Here is a 19819-nt window from a genome sequence, read left to right as displayed (position 1 = left end):
GAGATGAATTCAGCAGCACTGCTGAGTTCAGACAGGTTGTGTAGGATATGTAATTACTGCATTCTTTTCCTCCTCATGTAAATGTTGTGTTCATGTGAAAATAGCATTCATAATTGCCTGTATGTAAAGAACTCTGGTTTTCATTGATTTGTATGGAACCATCTCATTAAAATTGACATCAAACCTGTATTACTCAGCGGGGTCATCCTGTTGTTTTCTGTTCCTTAAGTCTGTCTCTCCCGCCCTCGCCCTCTCCAGGTCTGAGTCAGAGTCAAATATTAAACTGGAATGTGTCGCTCCCACACAAACTCTCCTGATCACTCGGTGACTGAGAAATAGGGAGCCTGGGAAGAAAGGAAGGAGAAGGAGGAGGCTGCCCACTTCTAATCAGCAGGACTACTGAGAGAGACAGAGGGAGGATGTTGAGTTATGAGCCCTGTGACCACTAAGCAGAACAGACCTTTTCTGGTTCAGTTATTAAAGCTTTGAAGGGGGTAATGGAGGGTAAAATGAATTATATCTTTTCAAGTGTAATATCTTCAGTTTATACAACATGAGAAAGGCTTCAGTGCATCGTCATTTATCATATGTAGAACAATAAGGCAAGCGCACTCCAAAGATGAAACTGCAGATTGTATTGAAGATATAGCAACATTACATTCAAAGCACATCACCTGGCAGTCACTGAACAAAAAAGTAAGATAGGAACTCGCCTAATACCACACAAATAAGTTACATTCACAAAAATATCACTGTAAAAATACCATGAGTCAGTGATCAGAGTCAAACATAATGTCATGAAAGAAATGTCACAAGCTGTAGCCCATCACTGGCACCTAAATGAAACGAGTATCACCTTAATCCTATTTTATTCTGCACCACATTGTAAGTCTGATCCTGATGCTTTCTGCTATCCAACTTCAGTTTGGAGGCTATTCCTTAAGACCTACTTTGTGACACATAAATATCATGCTACAGTTTAAATAGTTGCTGATTATCACAGAAGGTACAAAATATCTACCTAACAACATCTAATTTGAGATGTTTGAGAAATAAATCATTACAGAAAGTGACTACAACAATTAACTGTAACACAGTCATACTCACATTTACATTTGGAGCACATCATCATGTACACCCAGTGTCCTAACTTTTGGGCATAGTAGAGCTATTAGTTGTCATTTACTGCACTGCTTCTTAGTGATTACATTATAAAAGAGAAGGGAAAGCTAAAGCAATAATCACTTGTACAACCCTGTGTCCACATAAGGCTACTCAAATTACCTTGTAGTGTGGTGTAAATGCTAAAAATATGTGAGTTTTTTTTGGTCCATATTATACCTGTCATGCATTATGAAAAACTAAGAATGTAGTCTGAAATTAACTTTCTACACGGAAAGTTTCTTCCTCTTTGCAATCTACGTTCTTGAAGTCACTGGGCTAGTTACAACCCAGATTCCAAAAACGCTGGGACACTGCATGTGTAATCTGTGAATGAAAACCGAATGCAGTCATTTGCAAACGAACTGTGTTTACCGACACCGGTTTAGAAAGTGTACCCGAGCCCCTGTAGTCATATCCTTTATACAATTATGCATTTCACAAAGTGGTGAACCTCGCTCCATCCTTGCTTGTGAATGACTGAGGTTTTTGAGGATGCCCCTTTCATATAGTGATACTATCACCTGTTACCAATGAACCTGTTTACCTGTGGAATGTTCCAAACAGGTGTTTTTTGAGCATTCCACAACTTTCCCAGTCTTTAGTGGCCCCTGTCTCAACTTGTTTAAAACATGTTGCTGGCATCAAATTCAAAATAGGTATATATATTTACAAAAAAATCAATTAATCAAGTACTGTTTTCAACTGAATATATGTTAAAAAAGATTAGCAAGTTATCACATCCTGTTTTACTTATGTTTAACAGCATCCCAGCTTTTTTGGAATTGGGGTTGTAGCACTATAATCCTGTTTGCAACTTATCCTGAGTTATATCTCAGGTTATATAAACACACACACTAACCTGAGAGCAAAATTGTACTCCAAGCCATATACAATATTGTATATGCTACAGTCTTTCACGCACAATAAGTAATTACCAGTCCTGTCAAAAAAAAAAAAAGTTATGCAATATACTAATCTAAGTTAGACCCTCAGCTGCTCATGAGACCTGCCAAGACTCCTAAATACATGTTACTTGATTGATGAATTCACTTTCAACAACCAGTTATCATCTGTAATTCATGGTATACATATTAATGTTTGAATAAGTGTCTTTGTTGTTTTTTTGTTGGAAAGTGCCATGAAAGGTGTTTCATTGAACATTACATAAATACAACAGGAGAAATTGAGGTCTTTTTACATATCTTCGACATTTACAGTGTCTGTATTTCCAGCATGTGATTCTTATCGAGGAAAGATAATGGTAACATTATGCGAATCTGCTGCAAACTGATGTTATGACTACAGTATGCCTAACAACTAATTATTTTGGCCTGTGATACGGTAAAAGCTCAGAAATGTGTTTGGGTGTCGGCATTTTCATGGAGAGTGGTCCCACAGGCATGTTGATGGACAGACTCCATTAGCTGCATCTTTGAGGTGAAAGGTGAAACAGGAAGGGAAAGGGTGAGAGTTTATAAGGGTCAGGAGGTGAAGTAGGAGTTCTGCATGGAGTAGAGACGATCAATGGGGTTTCCCACTCGCCCTGGCAGGAGACTACCGTCCGCAGTTGCTAAGAGGCAGTCTCCAAGGTGACCGAGGCTTCCGTCGCTGTCCAGGTCGTGGAACACTGTCTCTGAGTCTGCGGTGAAAAAGAGCGAGAGTGTGCACAGCTGAAGTGGAGCCTTTTTTAATTAGCACCAGAAAGCAGAGAAGAATATATAAATAATATGAAAGTAAGCACTAATGTTTGCTCAGAAATCAAAAGCTAATGGACCTGCCAAATAGACAGTCAGTCAGCCTGGGAAGTTTAATCTCACATCTTTTAACAACTAGAAACCAGGAAAAGTGTCCCCCAAACATCAGCTGATATAAAATGACTCTTTTGACTCTTAATATTACATTTTTTGCCTCACTACCCCCCACTGTTCATTTTCTAAAAAAAAATTAAGCAGTGCATTTTTTGAAGAGTATGTTAGGCTCCATTAAACCCAGGGGTTTGAAAGAGGGCTGACATTTGCTATAACTACAGAGACTAAGTTGCTGAATGGCCTCATGACTTTGAATTATGGTTTTGACTTTCATGAGCGAGGGGGAATAATTTTGCATGGACAGTTTCTTTTGAATTTGCAACTTCAACATCCTGTCTCACCATAGGAGTGGAGCTGCTCACTGTTCAGCTGAGGCGGTGTAAGCCCATGTCTAAATGGCTCTCCACCGTAGATGTTGGGGTCTAGAGCTAGAAGCTGCTGGCGTGGCAGAGAAGGATACCCCAGTATCCCATCCATGCCATGGGTACTAGAGCCATCTGTGTAGAGATGAGAATTCCTTTAGTCACACCGTTTCATCATCTATTGATTAAACATTTGCTTGTTCTTCTCGATTCTGCATTGGCACTTTAAGCTCTTACCCTCGCTGTCGTCATTGCTTTGGCGGCCCCCTCTACTGGGTCCTCTCCTGTTCCCTCCCAGCTGCTCTTGTTCCTGCTGCTGCTGCTGCTGTTGCTGCTGTCTGCGAGCTATCTTTTTCATCTGAGACACAAAAACGCACAGTCTGTATGAATTTTCTCTGTGTGTTGACATATGAAACAAAACCTGTCCTCAGGAAACGTAAAAAGTCTGACCTTGGCTCTCTGGTTTTGAAACCACACCTGCACAACGCGCACTGTCAGTCCAGTCTCAGCAGCCAGTGTCTCTCTCACCTACAGATTAGAGTTTTTAAGATGCAAACTTTACAGTGACAAACACACCTTGAGATTGATTGCTATACAGACTGAGGTAGATGCCAAAGGGGAATGAAATTTGCAAGGGAGTATTATGTGGTGGGAATTTCCATTAATAAGACGAGTGGTCCACCCACCTTGCGGCAAGGCTTAGCAGACACTTCAAAGGAGGCCTTGAAAGCACGACGCTGCTGTGTTGTCAAGATGGTGCGTGGTCGTTTTGAGCGCTTGTGCTCCTTGCCTTCATCACCACCTTTCCCTCCGCCAGAGCCTCCTCCACCATCCTCATCCTCACTTTTTACTGAACAAGGTAAGCAGATTAAAAAAAAAGGAGAATCAGAGCAGCCCATCTGAGAAGGCACATTTTCATACTTCCTTAAATGAAAAAGAGGTTTTTAAATCTTAAGTGACTCAGACTTTTAAAAAAAACTGGTCCCTAGTTCAGTAGGTACTGAGAACGAAACAGTTTCTAGAGTGTTTAATATTATTACTTATTACTACTATAACAGTTTATATTTTTCCAAGACCTTTTGTTGTTACGATGTGCTGTTGCCAAGCAGTTGTGTTGGGCACTATGACTCATCCCAGTGGTCATTGAGCCAGTAACCTAATCGGTTTCTGAGATCCAGTTCATACAACGTACTGAACAATGGAGCAGCTTGAGACTTAGCCCCTCACACCTCTATTTGCCCTTCAGGGGCTACTCACTGGCCTGCAGTGGAGGAATGTGACTGAAATTGGCTGTGCTGAAAAATATGTTGAATGCACAAATGTAAAAGAGGGAGTCTGGCTAAGATGTGTGTGGAAAAGCCAAGCAATTTTGAACAGACTGCCATGTGGCTCAGGCGAAGCAGCCTTGTAACAAACCTACTTTACCTGATTCAGTTGGTGTGGGACTAATAGCGGCCAGCATTTCCCTCTCCTTCTCATAGTCCATGCGGCAGAGCAGCTGGCCTTCTTTCAACACAAACTCATCACCTCTTTGCAGCCGGCGTTCACACTCACAGCAAGTGAAGCATCCCAGGTGGTACACCTGGCCTTGCACACGCATTATCAGCTCTGAACGTCCAATCACCTGCAGGCAGCCGCTGCACTTCCTTACAAACAGCCTGGAGGTGCACAGAAAGACACGCGTGGGCTTACATGTGAAGCATACCTACATAAACTGGATTGTCTTACATGGCATTAATGGAGTCAAGGAGTGAAGAAAAAGAAAGGTGAGGTAATTAAAGATGGAGGCACAGACAAGGGGCTCCGATACATTTACCCTCAGCTCAAATGATTCTGGAGATTAGCATAGTCTCTTAATTAAAGGTCATATAAACATTACCCAATTCACAGAGCAACAAGGTGAACATCTGCTGAGAGGAATTACAGTAGTTGGCATTTTTATATTGTATTTTCTTTTCTCCCTCATTGCAGTAGGTGGCAGTAGTTAGCTTGTAATAAGAGAGCTGCCTGCTGTGAGTCTTTCCCTTTTAAATCCTGAAATGCTGATATCTGTTTGATGGGGTAAACCCCAGTCTATCCATATCCCACCCACAATCTTAAAGTACTTATTTAACACTATGAATAAAGCTTAATAGAGGGGCCTTCTCTGGTCCATTGCTTTTCCCCATGACCACTTTCCTCCTTTTGTCAACCCATCTCTCCTCCTGTGAGATGTTATAACCCTTCAATTTCTCTCCTGCCTCACCATCTCTTCACATCCCTATTTCCATTCACAAGGCCTAAGTCTCTGCCATTAAATTCCTCTCAAATCCCTGCTCTCGCACTTGGTTTCCTCCCCCTCCCTCCCCAGTATTTTCTGCCAGCATTCCCAGTTCTCCCAAACGCCCTCCCAGCCTGCCTCCCCAGTTCACTGAAACTAATAAAGACAGGATTAATTAGATTGTTGTTTAAACAGTGCGATGGCCAGACAGACGCTGTAAACTCATAACCAGGGATTGGGGATAGCATGGGGTTAATCTCTCTCCTCTCACTTATGCACACTAAAACACACATTCGCACACAAATATAGACACTCACACACACTTGCATACACACACACACACACAGGCATGCACACAGACATTTGCAGACACTCACCCAGTGAATATCAGAATACCTAGTCTGATAATGGCTAGTTACCCACATTCACCATAACCTCACTCATCATGATGCTGGTTGTGCAACCTGCAATCAGGAAATAGCACTGATACGCTTGGTCACCAGAATATAGCAGGAAGACTTACAAGTTATGTCAGAGCATAGATGTAAGAAAGAGAGAAAGAGAAAGGTCTGTGGATGCAGAAATAGAACAAAACACAAATAAACTGGACTAGAGGGAAGGGAGGATGAGAGGGGAGTGAACAGGGGGAGGAAGGGACGAAGGCAGAAGTGTTGACGCTCCCTGACTGAGTGATAGGAAGGTGTTGCTGCCCAAATCTGGAGTGTAAAGAAGGAGCCAGGTCTGCACATTAGAGCTCCTAATCTGCGATTCTGTCCCAAACGCAGCTGCTACGGCTAATCTTTCTCAATCCATCTGCCAAACGCTCCCCAAATTCCCCAAATGACAGTGTCGCTAACTTAACATCATAATGCAAACACAAGTATCCCTTTAAACAACCCCACTCAAATCTATTGTGACAGGATCTTGTGCTGAAAAGGTTACTCAGCCTATTGTCTCGTAGAAACATTGTGTTGCATCTTAGAGAAATGCGTCTTTACTGTAAAATATTTGCAAGAACCCACCTGATAATCACAATATATCTGCCACCTAATAAATTCAACAAAGGCGCACGATCACCTCTCTGCTGTGTGCAGCCTCACTCTCCATCCAAACACACACTTAAACACTTTAAATGCTTCCTTTCACTGTGAGCGAAATACGACAGAACATAATAGTCACAGGATTGTTTGACATAAGACCGATGATGTTGGTTTTTAAGTGCCACACTCCCTAATCGGGGTGTACACAGCACGGTAGGAATTTACTCAACATGGCAAATGAAGGCAACTTGGGGCAACTGCCACAGAGGGGGGTCTGTAAGTAGATCAGTCTAATCCCTCTAATAGAAGTATCATTCACACTGCCCCTGACCAGGGTGTAGCTTCAAATAAATCAGCATGGCCATGATGGTTATAGAGCGGCCCTGAATTCTTCTTCTTCTTCTTCTTCTTATCAGTATTATTATTATTATTATTACTTTCCCTATGTGTTCGAATAAATTTATAGAACGCCATCTCTTTTGCAATGTACAGTTACATTTTTCTTTAATTCTATTTTTAAATTTGTCATGAGTCTATGAATTTAAATTGATCCAGTTTCAATAATGTTACAGAACCACAATAAACAGGTGCTTCTTTTTTTAAGATTAAATGTCATTACTACACCAGGCAATCAATGGAAAAGACCTACAATACAGAGAAAGTTGTTTTCTAGCATTTAAATTGCAACGATATAAAAGTATGAATGAAATTAGAATTTAAACAGCTGAGGTGTAGCGCTAAAACCAGCTGTGAGCTATGAGAAAGGATATTTTGAAGAAGGGTTTGCTTTGGATTTAGAGGGCTTTCCTCCAAAGACGTGATGTGGGAAATATTCATATGTACAGAATTACAGAGAAGAGAAGTGAATGAGCAGACAGAATACTGTCTGCTTGTGAGCTTGTGTGGTACAAAATATCAGGAACCTTGGCTGCAGGCACCTTTTTGTTTGGCGCCATGGATTTCTGAGGGGTTAGGGGGCACAACTAATTACAAGCTCACTGATTATGAGATCAAATACAGAGAGGCAGAAAAAGGTGATGTGTTTTAAGTATTAGGTGGTTATAATCAGCTCTTTCCTACTTGCTTATTGTAGATCCTAGGCATACAAACAGTATAACAGAATCTTCGTCATCTCCCTAAGCTGCGTCATGTGGCGTTGTTTTGCCTGTGAGCTCTGACAAGCACGACACTGTGTGGACCACATCACACAATCATTCCATAAATATGTATGTGTCTCAGAGCGATTACAGTTGTTGTGCTTGCTTTCATAATTGATGAATATTTATACAGGTAGGGTTTTGCTTATACTAACTCCCATTGCACTAGGTTTGGAGCAGATGCATGTAAGCAAGTGAGAACTTGGACAGATTAAGGCATCACTCTGAAACTGTGACTCATCAAAGATCTACCAGTGTCACTCATTTTGATGCCTAGCCTGTAGTTTAAGACACATCTCTGCTTCACACACATATAATATGATGAGATATTAATGTACAAGCTTGTGATTTCCAAATACTCAATGTGTTCAGAATGACCGCATGTGTCACATGAATAGGTGTTTACACAATCCCTGAAAATGAAGGTACATCCAAGGATTCATGCGATAGATGCAAAAAGAACAAATGATATGCAACAGTCATACTTTTAAGTTGTATTCTTTTTGGTATCTATTTCTTGATTCTTCGTGTGTGTGTGTGTGTGTGTGTGTGTGTGTGCGCGCGCGCACTTTCGGCGGATATTGCTCTGTGAAGCAAAATGGCTCAGAGCCAGGGTTCAGTAATCACATCATCTCCTTTTATTAAATCTCCCTGCACTGCTTCTGTGTTATTAAAATCTCCCAGCATTCCCCACGATACTCACTACCCCTGCCACCACTCACTCACTCACTCACACTCACACAAATACACACATGTATATAAATATATATATACAGTACAGTCACACACACAGACACACACACACACACACACACACACACACACACACACACACAGACACAGACACAAACACACACACGTGTGGGTATATATACAGTCACATGCACACATAAACACAAATATGCACAGTTTGTGTAAACACAGATAAGGTGCCTGGGTACAAACATCAATAAAACACTGACAGATGCTGTCATTTGTGCACCATATCCATCCAAGCATCACTAAAGTAACATCATAAACAGTCCTCTCACTCAATGAACGCTCTCCAAATTTTGTAAAAGCTATGTAATAGTTGTTATCTAATGGCCACGAGGGCCTGCATTGTATGGAATACTTCTTTAGTGGCATTGTTGCACAAACCCTCAGCTAATCTCACAGTTACACAGTTACATGTCATGACTCTCACTGCAAATCGTTCACACCAGTAATAAGACCAGCTCTACATGAGAGCAGCACTGACGCCTGTAATATTCAAGACCAAATGTAATGTACCTGCGTGAAGTAACAACAAAACCCTGCATGTCGTGCATGGACTATGTCTCTGGGTGTGTGCGATTTACACCTGATGCTACCAAGAATGAATGCTATGTGTGAGGATATGGATGTGTGTTTGTGTGCGTGAGTGAGTGAGTGAGTGGGTGTGCGCGTGGGTGTGTGCGGGTGTGTGCGCGTGTGTGCGTGTGTGTGCGTGTGTGTGTGTGTGTTAGTTTAGATAAAACAGTTAATCCCCAGGCCACCAGAACGCAATATCCTGTCTGCCCGTTTCTCATTTCCTGTCTGTCTCTGGCGGAGTGGGAAGCAGCGGGGAGGGGGTGGTGGGGGACAGCGGGACCCGTTGCCCCAGAAACAGGAGATACAGCCGGTCGATTTGAGAAAAGTCTATGCCGATCTCCCTATCTCTCCCTCTCTGGTGCGACCCCCTATTCTCTCTCTCTTTTTTCCTCTCCCTCTCTGCTTTTATTATCTCAGATTTAATAAAGCCAAGGCGAGCAGCTTGTTCTGCCATGAAACATTTATTAGCTGTCTGTTATAAAATTGTTGTGGGGGAGGAAAGATGATGGGGTCTCATCTCACATTATGCAAAAACAGTGGCAATATCACCCCCTCCTCTCACACATACACATGCACCCAGACAAAAATCTGCCCCTCCCTGCAGCTGGATCCCTACCTAAAACTCTCAGACCCCTCATCTTTACCGTCTTTATCCCATTTGGAACGTTTTCTCCTGTAGTTAGGTTTCTCCCTGATGTTCTTTCATTTATACCATAAAATCTGATTGTTCTCCAATAGCACACCATCAAAACACAAAAACTACCCCATCCCTACTGTCCTTTCCACTGGCACACCCCCAGCCATCATCTGTTGAGCTGCAGGTTTAGCAACTTTAAGGCTCCTGGGTAAGAGAGGCGTAGTTCAGAACCACAAGCATTATGTGTAGCCTCTCACTGGGATTTATATGTACAGTACAGTCCTGAACTGTCAGTGATTGATTCACCTATACCCACATTGAACCACAAAGTTTCCTTCCCTTTGCAGGTTCATTGTATGAGCAGAAATTTTAAACAAACAACATTTTAAACATATTTCGTGCTTGCTAATAATTTTGAGCAATGGAGATAGTTTTGAGAAATTCTGAGAGAACCTAAAAAACAGCAGTGACATTTTTTCCATGCTTTTTCAAACATAACTTTAGTTTGCTGTGAGCATCACATACAAAATTCCATTCACCTTTTCTCCAATTTTAGCAGTGAATATCTCAAAAGCTGAGCAGATACAACCAAAACTGTCTGCATGGTTAGGTGCCAATAGAGGAAGTTTGTTGAACAGACCTTTTACACGATGACAGTTTCAGTATTTAGACTTGATATATTAAAAGTAATTAATATGGCACTGACTCATTAACCAGAGTTGAGGTGCTAGCTGACGAGGATAAGGGCTTGCTGTCCTTCTGATGTGTCGTTGCATAATTCTCTCTAATAGTATTTCCCTGCAGCCCAGTGTCAGGCCTGTCATGACAGGACAGCCACAGAATGCTGGGTAATTAGCACTGTACCCAATCAGCCTCCCCACCACCTCCTCCCGTTCCCATCCCGAGACACAAAGAGGCACTGAGGGAGGGGAGGCGATTAAGAGAAAACAAGGGATAAACAGCGAGATAAACTGTTTGGTGTCATCGCTGCCATCAATCTCAACGAGAACGAAATGAGGTTTGGAATAGAGAAATATTATTACAAAGCAGACAGTGATGAACGAGGTAACGGATAGAGAGACAGGGAGAGAAATTGTGGGCGGGGTGGGGTTATGGAAGGGAGAAGAGGGTTAGAAGATGCAATTTCTATCCTCAGTCGCAGTGTTTCAGAGCTGCAAGACTCACAAGTTCACTCACATAAATGCACGGTAACTTGAGAGGATACTCTGTTAGGCCGTGGGTGTTAGACTCACATACGACTACCTGGTCAGCAGAGGGAGATTCCATAACTGTGGCGGCAGGGTCTCCCTCTCTCTGTCTGCAAAGAGAGGGTTTGTAAACCTAGATGTAGTCTCAGTGCCCTCCACCCCACAGAGTGAGGTATTAAACCCAAGGTTTAGTGAATATCCACCCTGGTGACCTGTTTTTCACAGGGCTGAAGCTGCCTTTATGGGGCTTACAAGGGAGCTCACATGCAGGCTCCACACAGCCAGACTACCCTCCATTCTGTCTGGGCTCAGCACTATTGACCAGGGAACATTGGCCTTATACTGCTCAGTTTGGCAAGGAACCATAATGTCGAAAAAAAAGTGAAAAAGTGTGTGGATACTGAGGATGGTAGGCATTATTGCTGCATGCTACTTATGTGGTTTTGCCATCTTATTTTCAGTCAGAATAATATTTAATCATCCTGCAACTTTTATTCAAAATATACCACAATTCTTCCATCTAATACCTGTTTCTGATGTAGTAAATTGCCTTCCATCCTAATCTTTATTATTCAGCCCATCTTGATGGTAAAAGTGATGCATTGAACCCGTGCACAAACATCCTGATGGGAATTTGGAGCGTGTGGATGAGTGTGAGGTCTTGCCACAAAATCATTCTATAGCCTCATGCTGAACATCTGGTCCATAATAGCATGGAGTTCCAAAAAAATATCTTGAGGTTTCAAAACAAAAATAAATCCGCAAGAAAAATCCACAAGATGCACTTGAGTTTATTGTGTCTAAATCCCCTCATTTCCATAACAGATTGAGAGCAGGGAATCTCGAAACTGAAGGCATACCTCCTGTTTTATTACATAGATAATGATTGGCAGTAGAGTGATCGCTTATTTTTCACAAGTTTAAGGTAGGGAATTTGAATATGACTCATGGCTAAACTTGTATTTTATATAGGTCTATACACTGCTTTAATATTTGGAATAGGGTTATGTGCTTCACCTTAAAATGTCTACTGTTAAGTTAAAACCTGACATCGGCTTTTTGAGCATCGGAGTGATCAACTCGGAGAGCAAAGATTTCCTTGGAAAACATTCAACATGCAAATGTTGAATAAACTTTTGCCTTGAAGGCAGTTTAGCCCAGATGAATTCTGGGTGGGGGATGGGCCACATTTCAAAATTAGATTTGTCCTCTCATTTGAACTGAAAGACATCCACATCTTTTTTCCCCCCAACAAAATTATTAATCATTAAAGAATTCAAAGATATTTCCCCCATAACAGATTTTGCATTTACTTCTATTTCACTATATCTTCAAAAACAAGCACGTGCGAACAAATGCAGAGGGTAGCAATGCTGTACGGTGTGGCCTTTAGCTTATGCTGATGGAGAGTCAGGGAGGAGAGTTCTTCCTGCCTGTGTGCGATGGGTGATGTCATCAAAGCAAAGGATAAATGAAAAATATTTGGACAAGCCAGAGATACTGCACGAGGGCGAGATGGAAAATAGCCCAGTATGAGCAAGAAAAAACCTGCAAGATGTCGTCTTACCGTGCATGTATACATTTCATCCAGGCATTCTTCAAAAGTAAGTCACTTATTTTAACACCTGACAATCAGTGTGTGTAGACATCAGGCAGTTGATCTGCCTCTTTCAACCATCTGCCACCAAAATGAAACCAAGCTTCAAGCAGAGGGTTAAAAGAAAAACAAGCACCCCCTAATAATTGTATGAATGTATAAAATTTTTATGCACGTTGCAAATTCTTGGACAGGGTTATCTGTTACAATGCACACACCTGCTCTAGATGGGGGGTGTGGGGGGGTGTAGTGTAAGGCGCCGATGGACAGACTGCAGGGAAAACAAGGAGACATTGTTGCTGATCCACTGAAGGTCACAGGCAGTACTGTGTGCCAAGTCTGGCACCGACTCACACAACAAGGCAACTATCCATATGCAATGTATAGGGGACTAAATCAACACCATAGTGAATGAGCTGCTGACTATTAATTTGGATATACAATTACAGTCATTACACGAGGAGAGCAAATACGCTTTTTCATTACATCACTGAAAATGAACCCATGTGCTTCATTTATGATAAGCTATTGCCTCCACGTTTCCCAGTCATTTTTTCAGATAAACGTCACACAATAAGACTTTCATCAGCCAGTTCCTCTCTCTCTCTCTCTCTCCCTCCCTCCCTCCCTCCCTCCCTCCCTCTCACTCTCTCTCTCTCTCTCTCTCATTCTCTCTCTCTCCTCCAGATGTCAGGTACAGTGGGAGAGTCTGTGCCGCTGGATGCCGTCTGACACTTTTCAAAACAATGATAACAAGTTTCAGGCTCGTCCTTCAGCTGTCTACGCCTGGAGCTCCCACTGCAGGCACACCCACTGACCGCAACACACACCAAACAACCGAAACGAAAAGCACACATGTGCACATGCACGTGCGCACGCGCGCGCGCGCACACACACACACACACACACACACACACACACACACACACACACACGCACACACACACACACACAATATGGCCTCAAACAAATGTGACATTTTACACTTCACAAAGCAACTATTGAACATGTGTTATTGTTTTACATTGCAGCATATTGTGTTGGTGTGTACAGACATTGTACATTGCATTACTATGGAGCATGGAATATTAAGTATTAAGTGCTGATAAATGAAAGGAGATTGTGTACATGGACAGTGTGGGCATGGACATGCTCCCATAAATCTAAATCCATTGTTATAACTCTATGAGTGTACAAACAAATCTGCAGCAGTCAACTAATAGTTGTCGTTAAACTGTTAGTTGCCGTTAGTTGTCAATTTTTGATATCTAGCAGGGAGAAAAGGGGCTCCTATGTTTTTCCATATACAAACTGTCTAAGTAGAATGTATCATGTCCCAAGAACTTCAGATTAAGAACTTGAAACTTGAATAGTCCCTTAAATCCCCTTAAGTTGCCTCACAGTCTGTTAACACCATATAATCTATATCAATGTGTTCCAGAGCTTGATTTCAGCTTTATCTATATCACACTCGCACTTAGTCAGATTTTCAAACTTCATTTTCATGTTATTGGGTTGGTACAATTTAAATGAAATCTAAAATTTCCATTAACTGTATACATACTTTAAATTATCCAGTCAGATACATTCAATATCGTGATTGCAATCTAAAATTTAGCTATACAGGTCTGTGCAAAACTTTACCACTCTTGTTTGTAATAACGGACATGTGGGATTGAACATGAATTGAATGAATATTTTTTTAATCAGACTTGTGCTGTTATGACTGTCTTGACTAAGGGCCACTTTTAACACTGCAGATACTTAAGTTTTCTTGACACCTACTAATTAACTCCGTAAGTGTCAAATGATGCTTACTTGTTTGGTAACAGCCAGCTGTTTCAGGCTGAAGAATGTACTGTGCACTGTGTGCATCAGCTGTGGTAAAAAGGGGTTTTATCTGGATTTGTTCCAGATTTATGCTTTTGTTCAGGTAAGCAAAGGAGTTTGACAAGGCTATTCATTAATTACTTTCATATTAAGTGTGGCCAAGAGACTCACTCTGAACAATTTGCTGATAATAAAAGACATGTTTCTTCCACCTCTGACTTACTCCTCATCACCGTCTTTTGTCTGGTCAGTCTTTTCACAAATTCACCCCTTTGTGTGTGTGTGTGTGTGTGTGTGTGTGTGTGTGTGTGTGTGTGTGTGTGTGTTTATATGAGGCTTGGGTGGTGATTTTGTCTTTTATAATTTCTTTTCTGAATATAATGCCCTCGTTAAGCATTTTGTGACTGACATCTGTGAAAAGCGCTGTACGAATACTTTTTACTTACCTACTTCAACAGTGATCACATCTACATCAACTTACTGTCACTAAAACTTGGCCAGCTCCAGAAACATAATTTTGATCTCAGAATCAACATGAAATCAGAATTTAGCTTCCTCTTGGCTTGAAAACATGGGTATTAAGAGGATGAGTGACATCACTTCAACTTGCATTTGATTGGAGGAAACTGTGGCTACACAAGAAAAACCATGTCCCCCTCTACTGTAAATAAAAACCTGCAGACAGATTTGAGAAGTAAATGTTTAATCCACTGTACTTTAGCCTAGTACATATTGGTCAACTGGTAGTTTACAAGAATATTTACATTATTGTGAGACAGTGTTTTAGTAATTAGACCTGTTTGTTTCTTTGTGGATTAAGAGATAAACATGAGATCAACCTCAAAAATGAAGGTGTAGTTGGGAGGAAATATTATGTACCTCCAAAATTCATGAATTACTTTGCTCCATCTTGTAAGACATGCATTTTAATTACTTTTGTTGCTTGTAGATTAGGTTTCTCAACTGCTTTTGTTGTAACATGAGTTTATTAAAGGGCTTGAGTACTTCCTCCACCACAACCCCACTCTGCAGTCAATGCAACAACAAACACTGAACCCTACTTTCTGTGTGTGTGTGTGTGTGTGTGTGTGTGTGTGTGTGTGTGTGTGTGTGTGTGTGTGTGTGTGTGTGTGTGTGTGTGTGTGTGTGTGTGTGTGTGTGCTATTACTTTTCATAGTCGTGCTTGCAGTACAGCAGGCGGTCCCTGCAGTAACAGGTCCCGGTGAGCGCGCTCAAACACACGGCGCACTTGACGCAGGTCTCGTGCCAGGAGCGCTCGTTCACGCGCAGCAGGAAGCGGTCGGCGATGGGAGACTCGCAGCCCGCACACAACTCTCCTCCTCCCCTGTACTCCGGACCTGGAGCGGGTCAACATATCAATGCGTGGATAGAGAGACAGACAGGGCCCAAATCAAGCTGTTTAAAATACTGAGGTTATGAGTTCAAGTCTCCACAGTGCAACCCCACCCCATAAGGAGCTGCTGACTCTCCAAATTTCCTCATGGCCATCTGTAAAACACTGGAAAAGCATGCACTGTTTCACGGATATTTTTCCACCCCATAAAATACAAATATCTGTGTATATTTTACAAAATTTGGCACTGCCGCCCCCTTCAATGTTATTACCAGGCTCATCCTGTGCGTGCCGGTTGCATTCAATAGGCCAACGCATATGGACATTTTATACTCATTTTTAAATCTCAAGATTTTAGAAGTCCCTAATACTCATTTATTCCTAAATGGACTTTGCAATACAAGTCATTTGTTATATCCTTTAGAAAGTATAAGTTATAGTCAATGTAACAAACACAACTTTTGGTTTTGGCTCTTTTTTTTTCTCTCCTGATGTCCCTCGAATATTTCCGTAATATTTTTTGCAATGATAGTGGATTCATATAAGTAATCAGTGGTGATTTTTATCACACTTGATGAATCTCTCATTTGCCCTCATATACACATACATATAATATCCCAGTAGGGATTTATAGCACTCAATAGTGAAATTTCTCCTATGTGCTCTTTATAATAATTCTAAATGATGTTTATCACAAGCCTTGCTATCCTGATAATATTTGTGTATTTGTGTATTTCGTTCGTGCCTCATGCAACACACTGACACTCACCAAAAGGCGTTGAGGATGGTGGCTGCTGCAGACAGGACTGCTGGCTTTCCTCTGTTTTCATCCCTTCTCTCCTTCCCTCAGTGTGATCGCTATCGAAAGACCAAAAAAAAAAAAAAAAAGAAAAGAAAAGAAAGGCACCATTTCGATCAGCTGAAGCACTGCAGCGAGCCCATTTGAAAATAAGGGAATTAATATGACAAAATATAGGCCGATGCAAACAGATTATGAAAAACAGTCACTTAGAATAAATTAAAATATTTTCAGGACGACATTTTAAGTTACCACAAAATACATCCAAAATTAATCTGAATTCGCACACACGTGCAGTTTGGGTTTAATTTAAGTTATTAGAGGCAGAAAAAACTGCACTTATATATCTGATAATTTAATAAAGAGCCAAATAAAAATAATTACATATGAACACCAAACGTTAGACTATTGCGCCACCTTAATTTTTGGTTAATATTAGGTTACAGTTTAGGGCCCTAAAGCCCTAAAAAGTCAGCTGCTTTTTTTAGTACATGTCATCCTTTAAATATAAGTCCACATAATATATGGAAATTAAACAGAAGTTAACAAAGAGGATAACATTTGTGGAAAAAATAGCAGAAAGTACGTATGTCATTTTCCAGAGAGAATCCAGTAGGCCCATAATTTTAGACATTTTTGTTTTGATTATTTTGGAAATCTGTATGTTTTGAGGTTTTCTCTAAAAATTAAGGTCAAGAATTTATTTATATTAGTTTTAGGTTGTTATTAGGTTATTAGGTTGTTATTCTAATTTGCACAACTGTTCCATCAATGTGACTAAATGGAGTAATACAGAGGAAAAATTGGGGACGCTGACGGCATTTTGTGTGCTGCAAAGTTCACTTTAAAAATCGACAAACTCAGAGAGGAATGAGTTGGCTGAGGAAACAGGAAAATTTTTTTTTTAATTGTTCTACATTTACTTTAATGCAGATTGTTTGCCGTGGCCCTATGTGATATTTATTTTTTATTAGGCTGGCTAAATCAAGAGGTTCTTCACAATATTAATCGCCTTTATTCCCTTTTGGATTTTCAATTGGATGATATTTGTAAAGAATCTTTGTAAGACTTTTTTTTTGAGAGAGGTTTGGACAATGACTTTAAAATCCACTAAATATTAAATAGGCTATTGAATATCGGGTAATTGTCGCATTGCCACAGAAAATGAAGTAATGAAATAAAACAAATGAATTATGCAAATGAAACTAATCTGATTTGACGTTTTGCCTAATTGTGGGTTGAATACATTACTGATACATTTGTGTAATGCATCCACAATTACATGTTGAGACCAACAGCCTGACACTCTGATAATGACTACCGGAATAGAAATGTTCAAAAAGATTTCATTTACTTTGCGAGAGGTCACCTGGAGCTACAATCAAAGGAAGAATAATTGCCATGTTCATTGGAGGATCAGTGGGTCAATAAATTGCCCTGTAAAGTTGATGTCAAAGCGCGCTGTACAGACTGACATGCAAGGAAAAAATATAGGAAGTTTTTCGCGGTTCAAAGGTAATGGAAAGCCTTTTTGTCCTCAGGAGTTAAAATCACAACAAGCAGAGAAAATGTGCTGTGAGGCTGTTGAAATGGCCAGGATTGCCCTCATGCTATCAAAAGTAAAAAGTTGAGATGTTAAGCTTGTGTTTTGGTCCAACCATTGGATGTGAGTCTTCCACTCATAAAACATCTGTAAACTTATGTGATAATGAAATATTATCCACAATAAGCATCGCACCAAAGCGACGTATTTGATACTGAACCTCCAACTGAAACACGTAATATTTTTGTTTCATTTCTACATTATCTTCAGCTATTTGTTTGACCAAATCAAAGATCATGATTTATCAGATGGCAAGGTCACCGTGACTTTATCTTTTTTTTTCTTTCTATATATTTTTTTTCCTAACCTGAGCATTTTTAAAAACACGCCAAATAGCGTCAGACCAAAGCGAGCGCTGCTGCAGGGATGAGACACACATCAATTCAAGCAACAAAATGCCTTAGAAATCACAAGTCTGTCCTCACTGACAACCTGTTCTTGGCTTGCGGAGTCCTACCTTGAGGTGAAACACACTCCTCCTGAAATCTCGGTTGGCAACATTAAAACCTGGGGAAACTTTCGGCCAGTACTAAACGAATCAGACGCGTTTACAGATTGTTCACCTGTATCTCAAAGTCCGCCGCGCATGTTGCCTACGGTAAAAATCCAAATACCATGATGACCCAAACTATTGTCTATTGTCTCTCCTGTTTTCTCCGCCAGCCTGTGTGCGCTCTGACTTGTTTTGTGCGTAAAAAGGCGCAGAGGGAGGAGATGTACGGACAGGGAGGGAGGGAGAAGGTGCGGAAGATGATGGGGGAAGATGAGCGATGATGCAGCCTATTTATAACTGATATGAGGATGGTCTTCTGCATTTGTGTTCAGCGTTAGACGGAGACTTTAAAGGGCGCAATTGATACGTGAAAAGACGTGTGAGATATTGATCCCATCGCACATGGGGGAAAAAAATGGTATGATCCTAATATTTCATTATTCGCTTAGATTTTGCCTGTTTCTGGGGAAATATGATCAAAAATGACAAAGGCAAATGAAGATGAAAGCAATTAGTCAATCATTATTCTCTCTAGACATCAGAAAATGTTGCCTGACTTTGTATGCCATTGCACTTCAAACTGAAACAGGTAGGATGAAAAGGTTGATGTGGACGTACGAGAAGTGACATACCAAAACATGTAATTAGAAATAAGTGGTTTATTGACCTTCTACTATTGTGTCTGGAATGTCCCCACACACTAGGAGAGGACCGCCCCCTTGTGCCAACATAGGAAAGGTGCATGAAACAAAAATCGATAACTTCTCTACACCAAAGAAGGCATATCTTTGTTTATGTACTACAAAAATAATAATAACGAAATAAAATAAAATAATAAACTAAAAAACACATCTGGAGCCTATGAAATATTTAAAAAAGTCAAAACAAACACATTGGAAAAGTATCTAAAGGAAAGACAACACTTGATGGCATTTGTATTTAGCAGATTTGTTCAGTTTTTTGAGGAGAAAACCAGAAAGACCTAGATACTTAGGTTCCGGTTTGCAGCTCTTAACCTGCAATCACAAACCACCTGCTTGTTACATTCAAATGCATCAAAACTTTAAAACTGATAAATATGGGTGGCCAGCAGGTCAAAATCTTAAAGAGGATCAGTGGTAATAAAGCAATGGCATCCAAGTAAGCATCACGCCTAACTTTTCCACTTTCCTCAA

The 19819-nt window shown here is 40.7% G+C and overlaps 1 protein-coding gene across 4 annotated transcripts; it reads right to left on the bottom strand.

Annotated features, from left to right (window-relative positions):
- Window positions 1-618: 618 nt before the first annotated feature.
- Window positions 619-18943, bottom strand: lmx1al (LIM homeobox transcription factor 1, alpha-like). Of its 4 annotated transcripts, none has more exons than XR_011603131.1 (9): window positions 18609-18840; window positions 16519-16607; window positions 15564-15753; window positions 4760-4992; window positions 4021-4184; window positions 3785-3862; window positions 3572-3692; window positions 3314-3489; window positions 619-2803 (listed from the first exon to the last, which is right to left on the bottom strand). XR_011603131.1 is itself a non-coding variant. In XM_070981969.1 (9 exons), the coding sequence occupies exons 1-9, from the start codon at window positions 18650-18652 to the stop codon at window positions 2646-2648; spliced, it is 1233 nt and encodes a 410-aa protein (XP_070838070.1). In that variant the 5' UTR covers window positions 18653-18943; the 3' UTR covers window positions 619-2645. The 4 variants fall into 4 exon arrangements, 2 of the variants coding, with proteins under 2 accessions (XP_070838070.1, XP_070838071.1); XM_070981969.1 differs by having other exon boundaries at window positions 3314-3469; window positions 18609-18943; XM_070981970.1 differs by having other exon boundaries at window positions 3335-3469.
- Window positions 18944-19819: the final 876 nt, after the last annotated feature.

Source organism: Chaetodon trifascialis, chromosome 15 (assembly GCF_039877785.1).
Source record: "Chaetodon trifascialis isolate fChaTrf1 chromosome 15, fChaTrf1.hap1, whole genome shotgun sequence".
NCBI lineage: Eukaryota > Metazoa > Chordata > Actinopteri > Chaetodontiformes > Chaetodontidae > Chaetodon > Chaetodon trifascialis.
This window is presented reverse-complemented; position numbering and strand designations above follow the sequence as displayed.

Bases quoted from the DNA above. Each gene is read 5' to 3' on its own strand.
- lmx1al (XM_070981969.1), bottom strand. From the start codon at position 18,652: ATGTTGCCAACCGAGATTTCAGGAGGAGTGTGTTTCACCTCAAG. The intron at 16,608-18,608 runs GTAGGACTCCGC...GTCTTTCGATAG, and splicing joins GGAGTGTGTTTCACCTCAAG to CGATCACACTGAGGGAAGGA. The intron at 3,863-4,020 runs GTGGGTGGACCA...TCTAATCTGTAG, and splicing joins CTGCTAAGCCTTGCCGCAAG to GTGAGAGAGACACTGGCTGC.